The 17,514-nt window shown below is 39.2% G+C and overlaps 1 protein-coding gene across 2 annotated transcripts in view; it reads right to left on the minus strand.

Annotated features, from left to right (window-relative positions):
• Positions 1-4,976, minus strand: part of coch (coagulation factor C homolog, cochlin (Limulus polyphemus)) — a 14,166-nt gene extending 9,190 nt beyond the window's left edge. The window contains exons 1-3 of one of the 2 annotated variants that reach the window (XM_051398971.1): positions 4,876-4,976; positions 2,963-3,004; positions 2,654-2,698 (exon numbers count right to left, since the gene is read on the minus strand). In XM_051398971.1, coding sequence (XP_051254931.1) covers positions 2,654-2,698; positions 2,963-2,996 — 79 coding nt within the window. In that variant the 5' untranslated portion in view covers positions 2,997-3,004; positions 4,876-4,976. Of the gene's footprint in view, positions 1-2,653; positions 2,699-2,962; positions 3,005-4,871 lie in introns of both variants that reach the window. The other variant, XM_051398972.1, reaches the window with a different exon arrangement.
• Positions 4,977-17,514: the final 12,538 nt, after the last annotated feature.

A 17,514-nucleotide genomic window follows, 5' to 3' on the forward strand; every position in this document is an offset into this window, starting at 1 on the left:
ATTTGTACAGTGTTAATAAAGTTGTGTTTGTACAGTGTTAATAAAGTTGTGTTTGTACAGTGTTAATAAAGTTGTGTTTGTACAGTGTTAATAAAGTTGTATTTGTACAGTGTTAATAAAGTTGTATTTGTACAGTGTTAATAAAGTTGTGTATTTGTACAGTGTTAATAAAGTTGTATTTGTACAGTGTTAATAAAGTTGTATTTGTACAGTGTTAATAAAGTTGTGTTTGTACAGTGTCAATAAAGTTGTGTGTCTGTACAGTGTTAATAAAGTTGTATTTGTACAGTGTTAATAAAGTTGTATTTGTACAGTGTTAATAAAGTTGTGTATTTGTACAGTGTTAATAAAGTTGTATTTGTACAGTGTTAATAAAGTTGTATTTGTACAGTGGTAACAGCGATGACCTAAATTGTGTGATTTGCGACGCCAGAATTTTGCACAAATCTAAAAGCAACCATTAATCGGTCTCATACAGAAAATAAGCAGGTCCAGACCGGGACTGAATGCATCAGGATCTGATCTTAAAGGGTTAGAATTATATTTTTCATTTCACCTGGACTTTTAAAAACACGTGTGATTAAGATTAATTAAGAGACTAAATATAACCACTTTGTAAAAAGCTAACTAATAAATAAATATTGATGGTAATAATGTTTTTAGCTGGTTGTACAGACACTTATAATAATCCACAGAACACCTTCAGAACACTGGGAGAATCAGCTGGATTTACGACTGAGGATAAAGAGAGCTTACTGTTACATAATAATACTATTCATGAACGAGTCATTGAAATACAGTCCGGATTGACGCGGGATAAAAGGAGCTTTTCATCTGTTTCATCTATTATAGAGAGAAAAGACAAGCGGTTAGTTTAAATTTCAGACATTTTTATGATTCAGGCTCAATATAAACACTGAAAGAAAAGATCTGAGGATCAACAAGAAGTCAAACAGTGAGGTTTAAAGTTACCTCCGCCCGTCCAGAGACACACAGGGACTGAAACAAATCATCAAAGTGAAGAGAAGAGCCTTCAGACGGAGAGATTGCTGCCTCACATTGTTTATAGGTACACTTTATCTGCCCGAAGAGCTAAAATTAGCAACGCAAAGATCTGACATACAAAGTAATGATGGGCGATACCAATGGTTTTAATACAATACTGATAGCTATTATTTATCTTAAATGGTTATGTGACTTTTCAAAATAACGGTCATTTTTAGAAAAGTTATTTTTACAACAAAAAACGGTAGAACCTTTCAACTGTTACGGTAAAATTATATTAATACTGTTGATTTTATGGTTAAAGTGGGAGTTTTGCTATGAAAATACCATATGAATGTACTGACGGTGGTTTTCTGTGTAATTTACAGTCTGTAAAATAAAAACTTTATTCTGCATAAATTCCTAAAGGTTTTGCCATCGGATATCAGAGATTTACTGCCATTGTTTGACAGTTTTTACAGTGTTTTATTTCCTGTTATAACCATATGTAACCATATGTAACCTTATATGACCTTATATGACCTTATATGACCTTATATAACCTTATATGACGAGGTTGTGTTGTTTTTTAATGTTTGAAGAGGTTCCTCCGGTTGCTGCTCGGTGGCTCTTCCAGATTAAAGGTCTCACTGGTTTCCACAGTCATGTGACACAGACTAGCTCAATCTGTCGGAGCTGTTTTGGGACAAACAGTAAAATATTGCAGCTGAAAACATTTGGAAATGATTCAGCCACCAACGTTTTGATTTATATAATTGTATTATTGATCATTTAAAAGAGGAATCGATACCAAATCAGTAGCTAGTGAGTACCAAAGTATTGATCCGGCCATGCCTACAGTTAAGGAGTAAAGCCAGAAAAGTGATCATCATCCGGTCTCAGATTTATCTTGTGATCCAGGCAGGACTCGGGACCCTCAGGGTGAGAACCACCGCTGTTACTATCTCGTAATCACTCTGTTGGGTTTATAATGGACTTTTAAAGCCCGTCTGGCTTCAAGCTACATGGCAGACCTGTTGACCCCCCGTTGGTCCTCAAGTCCTTCTGTATGTTCCATGTTCTATGTTCTGGCTTTAATCTCTAGGTGGCTGTGACAATCAGTGACCTCTTTCACTTTATTCCATCTATTTTATTATGTTATATTCAGTTAATTTTATGGCTTCTATTCTCCTGTTATTATTGTATTATTCATTGTTTATATATTTAATTATATTTGCGTATATTTGTTTCTCTGTCAAAGGACTTGGAAAACTCTGTTTTTAAAAGGTGATTCTTTATTATTATTATTATTATTATTATTATTATTATGAACTGAAAGTGTATTGGCCCTGTGATTCCGCTCCACACTAGACAAACTAACAAACACCAAAAACATTGAGATGAATTTATCAGAGAATATTTCACAGCTGATTCTGGATTGAAAAAGGTGTTTAAATCGTCCTCCGTGTGTTTGTAGTTTAACCCGTCAGGCCGGGTTAGGAAGCAGAAGCACTGTTGCTACGGTTACCTGCAGGTCAGTATACCTTGTGGACAGACAGGCAGACAGACAGCCAGACAGACAGATAGACAGACAGGCAGGCAGACAGACAGACAGACAGACAGACAGACAGACAGACAGACAGACAGACGGGTAACACTGAGGACTGACCACTGGATTCTGAGCCGGACGTTGAGGAGATCAGAAATAAAAGGCCTGCAGAGAAAGAGAGATCAGCAGGTGAGTGATCAATATTAAAATCAATAAATTAGACTTTTATTATTTCATAACTCTTTTAAAACGGCTGCAATAATGAAAGAATGATAATAATTAACATCTACCCCCGGGGCACGTTGAAGGAGGAAGACAGACAGACAGACAGACAGACAGGCAGGCAGGCAGACAGGCAGACAGGCAGACAGACAGACAGACAGCAGACAGGCAGACAGGCAGGCAGGCAGACAGACAGGCAGGGTGTACCTGTGAGAGGCAGCAGGACAGACAGCTGAGACATTTCTGCACCTGAAACACAAACAGTCTTTAAATACGTCCACGTGTGATCATAAACAGTCGATAAACAAATCTGAATATGTAGATATGATAAACATTTATAATCAGACAGCTTATTTTAATAAAAGCAGTTAACATAACTTCCTGTTTGAGTGTCTGAGTCTTTGCACTAAAAATAAGTTGAATAAATGTAATATTATATTTAATTAACTATAATGTTATATTATAACATTAAATATAATATTTAATTAACTATAATGTTATAATATTATATTTAATGTTATAATATTATAATATTACAACGTTATAGTTAATTAAATATAATATTATAATATTAACTATAATACTATAATATTATTAAGTATTGATCACATAATATAATTGATAACGCTGTGTAGCATCAGGATAATTTATTCATTGTAAATTTCTTTTATCAGCAGTTTTAAGTAAATTAAACTTAAGTTGTAACATTTGTATATTTTTAGTTACTTTATTTCAATAAATTCTGTGAACTCATTTTTGGTGAAAAGTTACATCTGAGTGAAATATACTTAATTTACTAAGTTACCATAGCAACAAGTACTCAAATCAAAAGTTAATTGGTTTCCTCAGTTTGAGTTGAACTAACTCATCCGGTTTTACAGCCAGTAAACGAGTTCAAACCGTACACAGGATACAGGAGTAAAAAAACCAGTCAGCAAAGTGGGCAAACAACAGGAAAACCAGGTTGTAAATGGTTAACAATTTCAGTCAGTACTAGTACAGAATGATTATACTGGTTACAGACAACTCCATAAACCAGTCAGTCAATGTTAGTCAATGAGTAAACCAGGCAGGAAACAGTCCGACAAGTCAGTCAAGTGAAGACAGGTTAACAGTTAATTTATTAAACCAGTTAGTCGTCCTCTAATTAAAACCAGTCAGCAAGGCAGTAAACCAGTTACCCAGTCAGCAAATATGAGTAACATTTATGAGCCTGGATCAACAGCCAGTAAGTAAGGCACAAAGTGAAAACAACTAATCAACCAGCCAGTTAGTTAACACATGGTACAGGAACCAGCAATAATGGGTAAACCAGTCAGTAAACAGTTGAGGTCAGTCAACTAGTTAACCATCAGTACAGTCAACAGTTAACTTAGTGAAACAGCCGGTAAACCAGTTTATACACTCTCAGACAATAATACATTAAACAACAATAAACTGTATGAAACCAGTCAGCAAACCACTCAAACAGTGAGTAAACCAGCTGGTAACCAGGCAGTAAATACCAGCCAACTAGTAAAGACTGGTTCAGTCATACAGTGTCAATGAAAACCATCAACCAGTCAGTACACCAGTTTATAGACAAAATAAATAGAAAAACTATATTTAAACCAGTCAAACAGTTATTGGTCAGTCAGTAAACCAGTTAATAAGTTAGTAAATACACATGATAGAGAAGACTGTCAGTTAACTCAGTAAACCAGCCAGTCAATACAACAAGTCAATAATATTGGAAACAGTCAGTAAACCAGGCAGAATGAGATGACTAAACGGGTTAACCAGTCAATAAAACAATAAACAGACAAACAAAATAAACCAGTCAACCAATCACAAAGTTAACGGTCAGTAAATCAGTGAAAAAGCCAGTTAGCAGTAAGACTGTGAAAGAAACAGTCAGTAAACCAGACAACCAGTTTTTGGTCAGTTATTTTACAGTTTAGTCAACAATATGTGAGTTATTGGTCAGTCAGTAAACCAGTCAGCCAGTCAGTGAACCAGTCAGTCAGTAAAGTAGTAAAGCAGAAAGAAAACAACGAACTCTTAGTCTGAGTGAACGGCTGGTCAATCAGTCAGTAAACCAAATGAATTCAGACAGTAAAGCAGTTAGCTCTCTTACTGACTGTTTGTGCAGCAGACGTCTCTCAGGAGAAATATTCAGAGTTTATTCCCTGGAAGCAGCAGGCGGTAAGCTGATGATGCTGAGCTGGTGTCGATCGCCCAGCGAGAGAGTCAGCCCTTTAAATAAGCTCTCTCTCTCTCTCTCTCTCTCTCTCTCTCTCTCTCTCACACACACACACACACACACACACACACACACACACACACACACACACCCTTACAGTTGTGACATCAGAGGAGGAGGTGGGAGGGGATTCACGTACAGGTCAACCTGAGAGAGAGACAGGGAGACAGAAAAAGAGAGAGAGAGACAGAGAGAGACAGAGAGTGAGAGAGACAAACAGAGAGAGAGACAGACAGAGAGTGAGAGAGACGGAAAGAGAGAGAGAGAGAGACAGACAGACAGACAGACAGACAGAGAGAGACAGACAGAGAGAGAGAGACAGACAGAGAGAGAGATCTCAACATTACATACACAGGAAACCTCAACATGGCTGTGAAAGATCTGAGGGACAAAGTAAGGAGAGCTTTCTATGCAATAAAGAGAAACATTAAAATCTATATTCCAATCAAAATCTGGTTTAAAATGTTCCAATTTGTACTAGAACCAATAATTCTATATGGCAGCGAAATTTGGGGACCAAAACTAAATAATGAATTTGACAAATGGGACAAAACAATCATAGAATCTTTCCACACTGAGTTCTGTAAGAGCATCCTGCAGGTGCAGAGAAAAACACCAAATAATCTGTGCAGAGCAGAACTCGGCCAATACCCCCTCCTACTAAAAATACAGAGAAGATAAATCAGTTAACCCCCAGACGTACCATCACAAAGCCCTAACATACCAGGAGCTGAAACCAGAGAAGAGTCCCCTCAGCCAGCTGGTCCTGAGGCTCTCTGCAGTAACATGTCCCCAACAGCCTCAGGACAGCAACACCAACTCAATCAGACCAAACCAAATTATCAACAAGCAAAAAGAAAATATATTGAATACTGGAAAGAAACGACCAAAACACAAAGTAAATTACAATGTTATCTGACCCTAAAAAGAGAATTCACACTGGCAAATTACCTGATCACAATAAAATGTCCTGAACTAAGAACAATGTTGACAATGTACAGACTGAGTGAACACAGCCTGGCCATAGAAACGGGTCGCCACAGACAGAACTGGCTACCAGAAGAGGAGAGACTCTGCTCCCAGTGTGACAGAGGACAGGTAGAGACAGAGCTGCACTTTCTAACCTCATGCCCTAAATTCAAAACTTTAAGGTCAGAACCTCCGCCAACCTCCACCTTTCCTGTACTTAAATATGCTATATGCTAAGCTAATCTACATTGAAAAGACAACCACATTTTGAATGCGTTGCTATGAACTGGTTTTGCTAACAATGGCTAACTGGGCTGGAGGTTGGTTTTCTGACTCAGGTGTGATTACCTCCGAGGTAAGCTAATGTACACAAAACTTTATTAAGCTAGCTAATTAGCGATTCCTTTGGCTAATATTAATCATTAAAGCTGGTGTTTTATTAACATTATAATGTTATGGTCAGATTAGTGTCACAACGTCCAAAATGTGGTTCTTTTCAAGTTTTACACAAGAGTAAGAAGACATAAAGTTGTCTCCCGGAATTTTCTTGCAAATAAAACAAATGTATTTATTTACACTCAGTGATTCTCACCAAAATATATTGTGTGCATCCTTAAAGGAAAAGCTTGACCATTTAGGATTAATGTCCATTTGCTTTTGTAGAGAGATTGATCTGTTTAATAAATCTGAAGCTACTGAATTAAAAACTAAATTGGAGTAATTTGAATGGTTCATGTTTGCAGTTTTTAAAATTCTAAGTTAGCAACATAAAGATCTGAGTCCTACTCCCAGTTATTGATACTCCATTAATTCCATTAATATTCATATTGAAGTCTGAGTAAGCAGCAGTACAAAGTCATAGACTTGGGTCATCAGTCAAGTTTAATTGGCAAATGTTCAAGCTGTTACATGAGCGGATGGTTTCCCAGTGATGTGGGATGCTCTCTATTGACTCTGAGCTTAATAACAGCTCATACGAACTGGAACGGCTCATCGAACAGGACCGATTTTTATTGGATTGGATTAATAATCAGCTTCTCTGTCTCCTGTTTGTTTGTCGAGAACGAGACTTCTGAACCGAAGGGGGACACGTGGGAAAAAACGACACAAAGGATGTGGCAGACATGAGATGACTTGACATCATCTGCTGTCACTGAATCCTCAGGTTTTTTTGTTCTCTACCGTTGATGTCAGTGAAGTCTGAGGGTTGATCTGGACGTAAAAACAAGGAGGAGGAACAGCGGATCTCCCATTTTGTGTTTCCCCTACCGATCGCTCTCGGAGGAAGGGTTTTTGTTATTTTGTTGACAAGGATGAAAATGAGTAAATATTGTGTATAGAAATATTTGAGCTGTGTTGGTGGAAGATAAAGCAGACATTTTTCCTTCGGTGAGACAGTTTTTCGGATTCAGTTGAAGGGACTGGGCTCTGCCAGGGTTGTGCCTTGGCAGCAGATATGGAGGAGCTTTTCATGGAAAGAATCTCTAAGCGGTGCTGAGGTGTGGAGAGTGCCCAGTATAATAAACGTAGGACTTCATCTCCACTTTTTGGCAGATGATGTGGTCTTGTTCGTGAGTCAGGACGAGACGGTACGTGACAGAACGATGCCAACAGTACCCAGTCAGTAACCCTAACCCTCACCGAAGACCGAGATCTGCAAGATACAAGCTGCTGAAATTAGTTTAGCTGTATGTGGCCCCCGCATATTTATGCCGCATTTTTTCAAATACGCCACACTGTCGCCGCATAAATTGCAGATTTCTGCGCAAAATATGCATGGCTTGCATGATTTCATAATCCCCGCATTTTCGTTGCAAAAAAGTCAGATATATCTTAGCAGAAAGTTGAAAAATGTTGCGTTTACCTCACACAAGAGCAGCCATTTTCCCCTGTTGCCATGGGAACGTTATGAAGTGACGTAATTGCGCAACATGAACATCATTGAAAACCTGCAAACCTGTGATGAAGCCATGATGAAGCCATGATTAAGCCCGCAAATCAGTCTTATTTGCCAACAAAAATAAGCGCAAAAGACCGCGCAAAGCTACAGAACTTGTTTGACTCATCAATGTTTTGTAAGTTTGAGCCATGTGTTTATTAAGGTCTGAAATAAAACAAGATGAGAACTTAAACATTCCCCTTTCTAGTAGTATTTTTTATAAAAGGAAGTAATAAAAATGACTCTTTACATTAAGGTAGTAGCCTAGAGAGTTGGGGAATCACTTTCTTTTTCATCAAACCCAGTTCCCACAATTTCATCACATAAATCATAAATATTCCCATATTCCATCGCATTTTTAAGAAAACGTCCGCATAATCAAGGACTTTAATCACAAAAAACATTTGGAGGACATATTAATGAATCCGTGTGGCTGTAAGGGCCACCTAATGCAGAATTCATCAACTTTTCATGTCTTGAAGATCTGTGCAGGTCGTCCTAGTGCAGGCAAAGCTAACTAAACAATTGTGTAATCACTTAATTTGCCCACTGTGCCAGATTAAGTGATTGTTGGTAGCTCAGTCTGTAGGGACTTGACTTTGGAACTGGAGGATGGCTGGTTCAAGTCCAGCATGGACCACAGTTAGTGTTTTTCAAACAAATTAGCTCTGGAACCTTCGTGCTATTTAACAAACCATTTTCCACCCGTTTTAAACAGAACTTCTGGAATCAAGGATGGACGTTGCACAAAGCACAAAGACCAGTAAAGCTGGTTCCCTGTAGATGGAAAAGTATGAAGTGTGAACTTGTAGCTGGAGAGGTGCCAGTTCACTTCCTGGGCTCTGCCGAGGGCTCCAATGTGCCGCTATGTGGCAGCCCATCAATCCCATTTTCATATCTACAAGACCTGAGTTTGTGTGAGTGAAAAAATTATGTCCACATCGGGGATTAACAAAGTGAATCTTGCTATAACGTGATTAACAGACATGGCAGACAACGTGTAACCTATCATAGCTTGCCATCTTTCACAGCTTAGAGAGGAGAAAGTGACCAGGGACCGTCATTATTGTTCAGACAATCCAAACTGACATCAAAGGACTAGCAGCGACAAGAGACGACTTGCATCGCCTCATGTTGCCTGTCACAGCCAAAAGGTGACACTAGAACACACAAAGCAGTTGCTACTTTGCTCACTTCCATTGCTCTTCTTGTGTACTGATTCACATAAGCTGAACAGTCAGTGATTTCTCTCACTGATGGCCTCCAGTTGTCTCCCACTATAATACACAAGGATAAAACCAGAAACCGTCATATGAAAGGCTCATTTTCATTCAGAAGGAACTGTTAACCAGTCAGTTGCAGACGTTCAGCATGGTGCAACTGGATCAGTAGAGTTAGAGAATAATAAATTCAGGTGTCCAATGTGCAATTTAATTGACCTTTGGCCACAAAACCTGGCAAATAAAATAGTAGCATAAGAGCCGTCCAAGAGAAAGTATTACAATTTCTAACTTCACTTTTGTTTTGAAAGCCCTGTGTTGAGACAAGGTGGCGTGCTCAGACATCCAGAAAGAACCACTGCTCCTTCAGGAGCCAGTTAAGATGTGAATCAGGATGTCAGGATGCTCCAGGCATGTCCAACTGGGAGGAAACTTGGAGTAGACCCAGAACACAAGGATTACACATGACATCTCTCTGGATATATTTTGGGGACGTGAGAGCTCAGGGCAGACCTGGGAATGTCTCACCCCCTGGAGCAGCTGGAGGACTTGCCTAGGCTACCGTACTTAGCCCCAGCCACCCTGATGACACAAAACTGATAGATGGAGTGATGGATGATGGTTTCATTATCTAGGTATAGGACATTATTCCTCACAAAAATAGTCAGATTAGTTGAGTTCAAAAACAGAACAACAAGAAAATGTTTCAGTGCTGCGTCGATGTTTTGGTCCAGCTGATATTTAATCTTACACAAGTTTTCTGTCTCATGCTGACGACTCTTAGCCAGAGGACTCATCATGTTAGCCTGTTCTATCACCTTGAAGCTCTGGTTTTTGTCGAGGGCCGGGCGGGGCTCAGGGCCAGCTCGGTAAGGTTACCTGTGTGCAGGTATACAGAGCCCAGACAGCAGCGGTCAGGAATTCAGCTTGGCCAGCTCCCAGCATGCAGCTGGTAAAATGAGAAGGCCGAAGAAAATGTCTCGGGGAGGAATGTAACTGGAGCAAAGGAGAACATTTTCTGAAGGCTTTCGTAGATAAAAAACATATAGGTAAAGATATTAATAGAGAGATATTAATATGAACAATGCATTAAGCCAAATATGCGGTTCAGTATTAACTTGTTTCAGTCACAGATACATTTTTGGACTCAGTTGTGATTGTGAGTGATTTGACTGATTAAACATTCATGTGCATCTGTTTGGTGTCCCAGCTTCTCAGCAACACTAATACGCCTCTCCGTTTGATGGAAGCTTCAGTCAAAACAGTCTTGTTGCCAGGTGATCAGCATCTTTGTCTGAAAGCTCCACAGCTTTCTGTAGCTCAGAGGTGCTATTGTATAACGACATTTAGTGGAACACTGGATGATTATTATGTCTGATCAGTGTGATACGATCCAGGCTCTTTTCCCTGATGAAAAGAACATGTTATTTTATTAAAAACAGAAGTTGTTCTACTTTTGGACTTGTAAGAACAAAGCGGACAAATCTCAGTTAAGGTCACATAAAACAAAACAACAGCATATCTCAAGTTTCAGTCCATCTGCGTAGAAGACAATGTGAAGTTCTTTGAATCATCAGTACAAAAGATGAACTACTGCATTATAAAATATCTGGTTCTTAAAAGTCAGAGGTACAAGAAGCTTGATTTTGCATGATCTGCCACGGTGACCTGAAACCAGCCTCCAACGTTGTATCCAGATCACCCTTAAACGTACAATATCTCCTATCTGCCTCTAAGGGGTCTCTAACATCAAATTCAATAAGAAAGGAGGAAGTGTGATGAGGTGGTGAAGCAGCATGGGACCATGGGAGTTGCTGTCTTCACCACCATTGTCGTCATTGCAGTCAGCTTCTCCCGGTTAGGATTCCTTCAGTGTCAATGGTTCAGGCGGTTTCTACCGGTCACTGGTTTGACTTTCTGCCGACACAACTCATGAATACATTGCTTTTCAATGGCCGAATCACAAACCCTGAATGCAGCAGCAACCGAGTTCTTGGAACGGTCAGCTACCACGAGACAATAATGCATCTTTTTCAACAGAAACAACAAACTGAATGTTGTGATGGATCTCAAGTCTCTGCAGGCTGATTTTAATAGAGGAACCATCGGCTAAAAGGAAGGAAGGAGCTCGTGGTCGTGGCAGTTTCTCAGAGTCTGAACACCTGTATCATCTTCCACCTGGATTAGTGTAAATGTTCCAAATATCTTTCCCCTGGTCTCTCTTCATCACCTGAGAAGCTGGTTTCAGGTGGAGCTCAGAGAGTAAAAAGCTGCAGACACCTGATCCATGTGTGTCAGAGAGTCCTCCCAGAACAATCAGGTCTTTGTATGAACCCCCAGAGGGCCGGACGCCATGTTATCTCTGCCCCGCAGAAACCTTGTATGGGCGCTCAGTGTGAAACATCAGATCAGAGTGACAGATTCAAGTGTTTACATGGCTCAAATAATATATCTGATGGCCGGCTGAGGTCACAGCAGGAGAAGGACGGGAGTCAATTACATCCTGACAATAAGAAAAGGGGGCGGCGGGGCTACGAGACTGACCCGGGATCTGCACTTCTGTCGATATCAGGAGGTGTAAAATATGTTCAGAGATGGAAATCGATACGAGTTGTATAATTTCAGCTCAAGGACCTTTTTTAATTTTGCCGTCTCTTTTAGTTTTGATCTCACCTGAACGTCTTCCAGCAGCAGCACCTGAGAGAAAACAAGGGGATTGGATCATTTCACGAAACACGGAGATGTCTGTTCATTCAGCTGTGTGTGCGATAAAAACACAGGTCATCAAAATAGCCTTCATTCATCCTACATTTAACACTGAAAACACACAGAACAGCTGGAAGCTAACCCCAGCTTTAAGGCGGTATCCCTTTACTTTCCCCGTTAACATTTCAGTCTGAAATATTTGACAGATTGTTAATTTGAGGTGTTTTTAAAGACGCCACAAAACAGGAAGCATAGAGCTGTTTGCTTCCTTATATTTATGTAAAACAGGCAGTTAGGAGGGACAGGTATTGATTGGGGTTAGTGTTTTACTTCCTGACCCTGTTGGACAGAAACTGGAGAACAGGAGATAGATTCTGACTTCATGGAGACTTTAAGGGCAGTTCAGTTTACATCTTGAGTCTGAAATAATGTCATACATTAATGGTGTTTTCATTTATACGTTAAATTAATGGACAATTGAATGTATTGTATGTGTTGTGTTGAGTTCCATTACAGGTTCAGGACTTACATATTAATACATTAATAGGTTATAATATACAAAGGGTGTTGTACCCTGTAAACCTACAACCATTTTAACTTCAATATATTACAAACCATTCACTTATCAATAATCATCAAAACCTACTGACACTAATAAAGCTAATGAAGGAATTAACAGTGTTACTGCATTCAGCTGGTCCTCTCAGGCGTTCCTGTTTTATATCTGCTGCTGACTGAAGAGCAGTTATTCTATTAGCGACGGGATATCAGTTTGTTTGTCTCCGCAGACAGAAAACTGAAACAGACTCGATTTATAGGGACGGAGCATTAGTATGAAAACACAAGATATATGTTAGCAAGAATGCTAATTTACATGTGTAATCCCAACAGGTAACGGCGTATTATGAAATAAATAATACAAATATTTACAGAAAACACGACTGAACAGTCAAATGTGTAAATATAAAGTGAAACTTTATGATATCTTTAAATACTCAGAGAATATAGACTATTCTATAGACTATAGAAGCCAATAAGACGACTTCTCCGCCTCAAACCGGCTCCAAAGTCTTCGTGCCATGTTTCCTTTTCCCCCAAAGTTTCTCTTCTGTTTGAAAGTGAGCAGAAAAACCGGTGGACTGAAACGCAGCTGGTTGCTAACGAGGCACGCATTGTTGATGTGAACCAATCAGCTGTGAGCATGTTTAAAGCTGTAGTTCCTATAACGGCCACCAGGCGGCGCTGCACTGAAAAAACTGACAGTATTGAAGTGAAGAGGAAACTCTCTCTAGAGATGGAGCATATTTTCATCTCTTGTTCCATCCAGCTTCTGCTCTCTCTATTATTATTATTATTATATATCATTATTATTATTATTATTATAATATATTATTATTACTATCATATATTATTATATTATATTATAATTATTATATTATGAATTAATTAATTATTTAAATAATTTGCCCCTGGGATTATTAAAGTATTTCTTATTAAAGTATTTCGGATTCTGATTTTATTATATTATTATTATAATTATTATTAACAGTAAAAATTAAATGTGAATTAGAGTTTCTGATCTTTTGGAATGAGGACAATGTTTGCTCTCATCCTGCAGATAAAACCTCCTGTTGAGCTGCAGCCTGCTGACCGTCACGAGTGTGTGAGTGTGTGTGTGTGTGTGTGTGTGTGTGTGTGTGTGAGCCTAGCTTAGCACAAAGACTGGACGTGGAGGGAAACTGTTAGCCTAGCAGCCTCTTTCTAAGAACTCAGCGGAGGAGATTCTCTTGAACCTCCTGTTATCCATGTTTCTCCTCCTCTTCCTCCTCTTTTAGTGTCACTAGTGGTCAAAAACTCTTCCTCTCCTCATCTCCTTTTTAACCTCCTCACCTCCCTGTAAAACTCCCCTGTTTGTGGTCTCCTCCTCCTCTTTTACACTTCCTCCCTCCTGTTCTCCTCCTCATTATTTCAGCTCCTGGTTCGTTAGGTCAAAATAACAGAGTCACTGACACAGTGTGTGTGTGTGTGTGTCTCTTTCTTTCTCTGTGTGTGTCTCTGTGTGTGTGTCTCTCTGTCTGTGTGTGTGTGTGTGTGTGGTCTCTGTGTGTATGTGTGTCTCTGTGTGTGTCTCTCTGTCTGTGTGTGTGTGTGTGTGTGTGTGTGTCTCTGTGTGTGTCTCTCTGTCTGTGTGTGTGTGTGTGTGTGTGTGTGGTGGTCTCTGCAGTTTCAGAGTTGAACTGTGTTTTCTTATCGAGCAGAAACTATTTCAGCAGTGAATCAATAAATCAGATCATTGATTATTGATCAGAACTCATCAGGGAGGAAACTTTATTCCTGCTCTCATTAACTGTTAACGACAGTTGGAAGAAAACTAATTTCTGTTTCTGTTAATCATTTCAAACAACATGAGTTTAATAGACTTATTGTTATTATTATTGAGTTCTTTTTATCAAATAAGATATTTTTTATGTTTAAATTGTTTGATTTAATAAACTTAAACAGAACTCTGATTTCCCAGACTGCTTACCACACACACACACACACACACACACACACACACACACACACACACACACACACACACACACACACACACACACACACACACGCAGATTAAAATGCCTCGGTGACATAATCCTCAGATTGATCTCTTTGTTTTTGGTGCTGTGGTGTTGGAGGAACATGGAGAGCTGTACCACACTGTGCCAGGCCGCCTTTAAACTGATGGATGATGTGTGTGTGTGTGTGTGTGTGTGTGTGGTACTGGTTGTCCTGCTCCTCCTCTGAGTTCAGAAACTTTCCATTCTGCAGGAAAACACAGTTAATGAGTTAAACGAGGCGACAGAACGGCTGCAAACCTGATTGTTTCCCATTAAATTCATTTATTTTTATTTCCTAATGAATTCCAGGTTGAGGATGAGAGGCGGGGTCTAAACCAGGATGCTGATTGGTCTGTTTGTCTGTCCGTCACCGATGATTAGATTGGATGGTAGCTCACCTGGTAGAGCGGACCGCCTCTTTCTCTCCCATTTCCTGTCTACCTTCACCTGTCCTATCAAAATAAAGGCATAAAAAGAGCAGTGTACTCTGACGCCAGTTTAACATAGTGGCCGAACCGTGTAATTACAGTGACGGCGTGTCATGTGAAAGCCAAGGGAAATTGTTGTAAGATGATTGGGCCTTAAAGACAGACAGACAATTCTTTCTTCTAGCAGGAAATTAAAGGGCACAAACATCTACGTAAACGAAGACTTCTCAGAGGAACTGAGGAGGAAGAGCTGCTGCCAGAGAAAGTGGTGAGGAAGCCAACGGATAAACTTACTCATCAGCTTAAAGCGCCTCATGGGTCGTAGTTTGTCTTTTCATTCAGTGGTTGTTTGTTTTATGTGTCTGAACAACAAAACTACATCTTTGCTCTTAGGTTTGCCAGGAAGGGTTTGATTGAGCTCATTGAACATTGAACCTCAGCAACAAGGTTCATGAAATATCTAGGATCTGCTCCTCAGACAATATTCATGTTCAGAAACACATCTGGATGCTGCTTTTGATGGTTCTGAGCTGGCTGTGGAAGGGTTCGGGTTATATAGAAGAGATATCTTCACTCACATACAGGCGGTGTGTTCACAGACAGTATCAGTGGTTGAGGGATTCAGTGACTATCTGATCGCTTTAGCAACAAAGACAGAAATGCCCAAAGTCTGGAATTAAAATTGTTTACCGCAGATCATAAAAAAGATTGAATGCAGATTCCTTTGTGAGAAAGTTAAAGACTTACAGCGGTCTGATGGATGTCAGGGAAACAAACAATGCTTTGAACATTTTCATGGACAAATTAGTGAAGTTATTTGATATCCACGGTCCACTTAGAAAAAGGTCTGTAAAGGCCAGCAGTGCACCATGGGTAGATGAGCTGAGATCTTTAATAATACAGAGGTAGCTGTTGAATTTTAAACCAAAAATTCACAGCTCTGTTAATGACAGTAAAATACTGTTGAAGACGTTGAATGAAATAATGTGAAAGAACTATGAGGAAGTTTATCACCAAGCCATGTGAAACAGTTAGTCTGCAATTTAACTTCCAGTATTGTTAACAGTACTATGAGAGATACAAGATGTTTTTTATTTGATCAGGTTGACCAGGACACAGCTGAGAAGATGTTCCTCTCTCTCTCAGATGAAACCTGGGCAGTCAAATATTTACAACTGCAACTAGACGACTTTCTAAACTTGTAAGTTATATTTTTAATAGATGCTTGCTAACTGGTAACAGTCTGGAGTGTCGGAAAGGAGTCTATATCATACCTTTACTCAAAGATGGAAAAGCAGGTTTTGCTGGCTCCAACTGACCTACTTACGTATAAATTAAATATATTATAATTATTATATGTACATTTTTAATCAAATGTTATACTGGTTATACATATATTGATGACAGGAAACGAGTTGGTTTTACTGCAGCTTTTGATGTCATTGATAAAAGTATTCTTATTGCCAAGCTTAAATGTTTTCATTAGTGTGGAGACTCTACTTGTTGAGTTGGATGCTATAACTAAATGGGTGAAAATGAATAAATTGGTACTGGACATTGACAAAACTAAATGTGTTGTATTTCGTTGTAGGAATGATCTCCCTAACACCACAGATGGGAGGTTAGCTGAGCAGGTGACTAAAGCCGGAACAATAATATGAGGAATAATACGCCACAGAACTGAATATACACCGGCTCTTGTCGTGTCTATATAACACATCAGGTAAGTCCTGGTGATCTGGTCCCTGAACTGTGTGATGAGAACTGTGAAGAGCTTCTTCTGCCTGGAATAAACTCTCCGTCAACATCACAAAAGTAGAGATTCTTTCAAAATAAAGAAGTTGATGAATGTTACAGTGGAATCTTTGTTGTTTACAGTATATTGGGTTTTGGTGATGTGTGTTTGTCTCCATATGCAGAATCATTTCACTGTTCACCATCTAGTTTGTTTTCTGTTTGCCTGTTTTATTGATACAGATTGATTATAAATGGTTGATAGTCATTGTTTATCTGTGGGAAGACTAGAGAGCACTTTATGGAAGCTTACAGGGATCCAATTTAAGAAGAACTTAAGAATGAAGCCAATGTTCTGCACGATGAGAATTTGGGCGAATGTGTGAAATCTGCACAAGTTGAAAATCTTCAACTTTGAGTGATGAACTGTGAGGAGAGACAGACAGCTGCTGGAGCTCTGCTGCCGGATTCTAGTCGGGTAAACTCAGGTGTTACCAATAATTAAGGTTCAGTTCCATTCAGGTCAAACAGAGTCAGGGTGCTGATATTGGAAAGGCTCTGCTACACTAAATGGAATGGAGCCTTTATCAGTATCACTGCTAACACCGATGTTTACCCTACTGTTTCGTGCCACAATGGCTGCTGTGAAAAAGGTCTACTGCAGCAGAAAATGAAAATGACAAAAAAAGTAGCGATTATTAGAGATAGATTATATTGAAGGCAACTTGTTCCAGAAAATAAAATCAAACCGTTTGGACTAAAGTGAGTTTGGTGATTGGTGGGTTTGTGTGTCCGTCTAACTTTAACTTATTTATTTTACATTTCTATAGTATTTTGATCATAGTATTGATTTACACCAAAACAACTGGTTCACATGAAGATACAACCTCTGCACCCAAACAAAGACGAGTGAAGCCGCTG

This window comes from Dicentrarchus labrax, unplaced genomic scaffold (assembly GCF_905237075.1).
Source record: "Dicentrarchus labrax unplaced genomic scaffold, dlabrax2021, whole genome shotgun sequence".
Lineage (NCBI taxonomy): Eukaryota > Metazoa > Chordata > Actinopteri > Moronidae > Dicentrarchus > Dicentrarchus labrax.